Source organism: Poecilia formosa, unplaced genomic scaffold, assembly GCF_000485575.1.
Source record: "Poecilia formosa unplaced genomic scaffold, Poecilia_formosa-5.1.2 Scaffold982, whole genome shotgun sequence".
Taxonomy (NCBI): Eukaryota; Metazoa; Chordata; class Actinopteri; order Cyprinodontiformes; family Poeciliidae; genus Poecilia; species Poecilia formosa.
The window spans coordinates 63,029-68,419 of NW_006800921.1; the positions used below are offsets into that span (position 1 = coordinate 63,029).

A 5,391-nucleotide genomic window follows, 5' to 3' on the forward strand; every position below is an offset into this window, starting at 1 on the left:
CCGGCGGCCAGCGGGACGAGAAGCTGCTGCCCGGCGGCCAGCGGGACGAGAAGCTGCTGCTGGCCAACCTGCAGGCTGTCGGCGCCTCATCAGCCAATCAGAAGCGGCTCTGGGTCAGAACCGGAAGCTTTGCAGAACCTGCTGTTTGGACTCTGCTCTGTGTTTAATACATCACAAGTAAAATTAGAGCTGGGACATTTAACAAATTTATTTATTTTATGAATAAATTTGTTATAAATAAATGTCTTAGGTACTAAAATATTTATTTTATTTATTAAAATGAGAGGTTTTACCTGTTTCAGCCACTGACCACCTTAACTTAAATAACTTGATGTATCGGGTCAGATTTAGGCAGAATTATTCTGCTTAATAACACAACAAATTATGGGATGGCTGGTATTTTTATAAGAGGGCTCCTCTGAAAGCAGGCTGTAATTAGTGCTTTTTAATCGTAAATGTAGTTTCTACATCTGGTCGTTGATCCAGAATATTTTAGTTTTTCTAGTTGGATCTGATCTGAAACCGCCAGTTCTTCACTTCCCGACCAAAACCAGGACCGGACTGTTGCTGAAACTGATTCTGGTCGGGTCCAGCAGGAGCAGACGTGGTGCTGACCGCTGGTCTCGGTTCTTCTGTCTGTCCAGAACTCCAGCAGCTGAAGGTTCCTGAGGACCCGGTTCTGATTGACCCTAAACTATGGAGCCAGGAGCGAAACCACAGACCCGACCCAGGTAAACCAGAACCGGGCCGGGATGAGGAACCACAGATCGGAGAGATATTCTGCGGTTCTGGAATCAACTCGGTCCAGTTTGGAGGAGAACAGGATCATCAGCACCAGCTGCCGGACACGAAACCTTGGAGAACAGGAGAGACCTGGTGCTGCCCGGCTAACGGTACCTCTCCTGACCTGACCCGACCCAACGTGGTTCTGGCTTTCAGAGGAAAGTGGGTCCAGCAGAACCGGACCTCATGATAATTCTCCTCATATTCAGGAGAATCAAACGCTGGATCAGCAGCAGATCAACAGAACCTAACCGGGTCGGGTTCTGGTTCCGCTCTGATAGACCAGGCCACTGGATACCAAACGTTTGGTTTCTGAGAACTGGAGCTTTATTGATCTATTATTGATTAAAAGTTAAAAAAAATAACTCGGAGACATAACTGATCTCACCGATCACATTTTCTCCTGGAAGACGATGGGCCCCATATGGGGCCCACATGGGGCCCAGTTAAGCTTTTGTCTTTCTTGTTATACCAGTTACATACCAGAGGTAAAACTGAATAGTAGTAATAGTCGTCCCCTTGGCGTCGGGACGTCGTCCCCTTGGCGTCGGGACGTCGTCTCCTTGGCGTCGGGACGTCGTCTCCTTGGCGTCGGGACGTCGTCCCCTTGGCGTCGGGACGTCGTCTCCTTGGCGTCGGGACGTCGTCTCCTTGGCGTCGGGACGTCGTCCCCTTGGCGTCGGGACGTCGTCCAGCGGGACTTTCTAAGAAATGAGAAGCTGATTCCTGTATTAGCTCACGTTAAATCCAGGCCGCCGCTCACTTTTGGTCAGGCAGCAAATTTAGCAGCACCAGGAGGTCCGAGCAGAAGTCAAGGCTTAAGGAGCTCAGATCATTACAGAGAAGTAGGCCGGTCTGGTCCAGTCCGGTCCGGTCCAAAGCAGAGACAAAATAAACTGTAGCTCTCTGGGTCTGGACAGCAGAACCATCTGCAGTTCTGATCATGTCTTCTCTTGTTCCCACAGAACTTCCACAGCAACAAGATTCTGATCGGGTTCTGATGGGCCAGCAGCTCCAGAACCACGGCAGGACATGGAGTCTGGACCAGGAGGAACCAGAACTTTCACTGAAGCAAGAGTACCAGGAGGATCTGTGTGTCTGTCAGGAGGAAGAGCAGTCGGACCCGGAGACGTTCATGGCGGTTCTGACTGATGAAGAAAGTGATCAGACTGAACCAGAACCAGAACCAAACTCTGGGTCAGAACCTCTTCAAGGATCTAAAGTCAAATCCAATAAGAAGAGAAGAAAATATGCAGAAAGTTCTTCTGGGTCGGAGAGTCTGGATGATGGTGGTGGAGCAGCAGCCCAGGTGACTTATTGGACAGCGTCCCCAGCCGAGGACGTTGTCTCTCCAAGTCCAGAGGGAGGACGACCTTCGACCTCATCGGCCCCGCTGCTGCGCGGCACTGACAGCGGACCCTGTGAAACGCCGTCCGCTCGCCGGTCAGCAGCCAACTGGGCCCGGCGGACTCCAGCAGCAGACAGTCTGTATTCCTGCAACACCTGCGGGAAACGCTTCCGGTTCAACTGCCGCTACTTGTCCCACATGAGGACCCATACGGGGGAGAAACCGTTCTCCTGCAGGCAATGTGGGAAAAGTTTCACTCAGGGAGGAAGTTTGTGGCGACACGTCAGAACGCATTCCGGAGAGAAACCGTTCATCTGCAGAACATGTGGGCGGAGCTTCAGCCAGAAGACCGGTCTGCTGGGCCACATCAGGACTCAGCACAGAGGGGTGGAGCCAAGCTCTGGCTGAACGTGTGGGCGGAGCCTCAGCATTATGGGCGGGGCCTCAGAGAGAAGAACAAAGTGGCAACTAAACAGGTTTAGTAATCAAAATTATGATGAATGGACAAAAACACTTGACCTGGTCCGGTCCCCTGGCCCAGGTCAAGTGTCAGGTTCTGGGGTTCTGACCCGTCTTTAGAGGTTCTGACTAGGGCTGCAGATGGAGGTTTTCTGGCCGATCACCAGTCCTTAAAAAGCCTGACCTGCTGATTCTGATTTTGGCCGATACCAATTTTTTTGACTGGAATGTTGCTTAATATAGCAAGAAAGTCACTGAGTTGGTAAAAATGTGGTGACTTGTTAACTGCCAACTTGCAGACCGGACCTGGTGGGTGGTCTGTCAGTCAGATCTCTCAGGAGAGAGCAGAAGAGGGCAGTGGTTGATTTTTAGGCTGTTCTTGATAAGATCGGAGGATAAGATCAGCTTCACATGTGGGACAATCACCATCTCCCAAAATTCAAACAACTGGTGCCGATAAATCCATTGGCCCCTGGTTCTGACCCGTCTTCTTACATATTCTTTTAAATAAAGTTTGTTTTCTCCATCAATGTTTCTGTCCAGTCTTTTTAAAACTGTTTTATTTTTAAGTCCCAGCCAATCAGGTGCCACCGTGGTTGTATCAGAGCAGTCCAGGTCAATCCCAGAACAGAACCTTGCAGTCAGATCAGAAAAACAGCTGAAGTCTCAATGAATCTGGGAATAAAGCAACTGACGTTCTGGGCTGAGTCCTAACTGTGCAGGAGGAGCAGGAAGTGAGGTCCTCTAGTGGCCGATGTGGAGTACTGCAGGTTTTAGTGCAGTACTCCGCAGCTGCTGCGCATCTCAGCGAGGAGCAGGTTCAGATGATCAAGGATTCCTGGAAAGTTATTCGAGACGATATTGCTGTGTTGGTAAAATCAGTCTGTATTGTTTAGAGACGGATAATTTCATAGAGCTTTATGTTTGTGCGCATGCATACATAAAGCTGCGTGCGCACAAAAAATGTGCGGCGCCATATTTTTGCACAAGTCGGCATGTATAAAAATTTACTTTGTGTCAAAGTGTGTGTAAATATATGTACATGTTTTCACTGGCATGAAAATGTGCAGCAGCCACACAAACTTTTTCTGTGAACAATAATAAACCACAAACGTCAAAACTCACATAAATCCACTGAAGTCTGACCACATTCAGTTATTTAGACCAAGAAGCACCAAACTGATGTTTTTCATGATTTTAATATTTTATTGCTTACACGTGAATGATGAAACTCAAGGTGCTTTATATGAGTTAAAAGGAAATACAAACAAAATGACAAACCAAAGGAAAGAAAACTAACCTAACGTTCTAAAGCATGTAAACTAGGTGCTCCTGTTCAGGGTTACTAAGTATCTAATTCCATTTCTAAATAATGAAACTCTACAGTTTCTGATAACATAAGCTAAGGAGTTACTGATCTAAATCCTTTTCTGAACCGCATTTATCCTCAGACACCAGAGGATAAATGCTAACTCACACAAAGCTAACATGCACAGAAAATAAAGAAAATAAAAATAAAAGGATGTGAAAACCTCACTAGAATGTAAACAACACTTTTCCTCAGTTTTTGTCTCATAAAGATGTAACGCATCGGTCTACGAAGCGCATGAAATGCATCTATGGGGTCATTTAATTCCCACTAAAGAAGAAAACAGGGTTGATTATTCAAGGTGATCCAGGTGTGGAGACAATCCCATATATCAGTAGCTGCATCCAGGTGAGCCGTAAATGTGGAGCTTTGGCTCTGATGGAGAACAAAGGAAGGATTCAGAGGGAGGATTGATCAGAGATCATATTGATCTGATGGTTTATTAGTGTTTAGATTCATCCAGACTGATCATCCTGGATCTGAGCAGAACTTAAAGAAGGAGCCGAGCGGTACCGGTACCGGTCCAGCTGCAGCCATCCTTCAGTAAAGCTTTGTGAAAGCGCCTTATGGACATAAAGCAACTTTATTCTGTAAATGTACAACTTATATACATGATTCTACTATTTAATAAACGTCCACATTCCACTCAGAGACCCTCTGACTCTCTGTCTGTCTTTAAATCCCGGCTGAACGTTTTGCTGCTGTTCACACAGGCACTTACAGGATCTCTTTATGTTTTAAATTTGGATTTTATTTTTCTTTAAAATGTATTCTTTTTATTTTTGTGAGGTGACATTATGTGCCCTCAAAGCACCTTTTAAATAAAATATATAATTATTATTATAAATACTCATACTGCTTCAAACAAGGACGTTGCCATGGTTACTGCTTCACGTGGTGACAGACTTCCGGGTATTTATACTAATTTACATTAATATGTATTTATGGAGGCGACAGGCGACCAGCAGCTGCTCTACTGACCGCAAATTAGGATTTATAAAGGAAAGATGCGCACAGCTTTATGCAGCCCATGTTTTTTGTGCGCCACACGTTTCTAAATTTTTCCATACGCTAAGTTTTAGTGTGAAAACTGCGCAGTCATTTTTGCATGAGGCTCCTGGTGTTTCCTGTCACTGTGGGCTGCAGAGCGCAGTAGTACACAGCAGAGTCTGACGGACGGAGATCCTGGATCGTCAAGTTAAACGCTGAGTTGTTGACCTTCGCATCAAATCTGTCTTTGCTGAACTCTGGAGCATTATCTGTTATTTGATAATATTCTTTCAGCATGTACTTTGGGAAACTGTTTTCTTCTTGTTTATACCAGAGTAACATAGGAGTTGTATCACTGGTCGGATAAGTACATCCCAGAGTCCGAGTTTCTCCTGCAGCAGCATCAACTTCTCTTTCTGTCTGCGTCACTTAGTCTCCTTTA

General features: G+C 46.1%; 1 protein-coding gene across 4 annotated transcripts in view; it reads left to right on the top strand.

Moving 5' to 3' along the window:
* LOC103132271 (zinc finger and SCAN domain-containing protein 12-like) overlaps positions 1 to 3,120 on the top strand; it is a 3,914-nt gene extending 794 nt beyond the window's left edge. For 3 of the 4 annotated variants that reach the window (XM_016667273.1, XM_016667275.1, XM_016667276.1), the window contains exons 2-4: positions 645 to 893; positions 1,749 to 2,910; positions 2,985 to 3,120. In XM_016667273.1, the coding sequence (XP_016522759.1) occupies positions 645 to 893; positions 1,749 to 2,539 (1,040 nt within the window). In that variant the 3' untranslated portion in view covers positions 2,540 to 2,910; positions 2,985 to 3,120. Of the gene's footprint in view, positions 1 to 644; positions 894 to 1,748 lie in introns of all 4 variants that reach the window. The other variant, XM_016667274.1, reaches the window with a different exon arrangement.
* Positions 3,121 to 5,391: the final 2,271 nt, after the last annotated feature.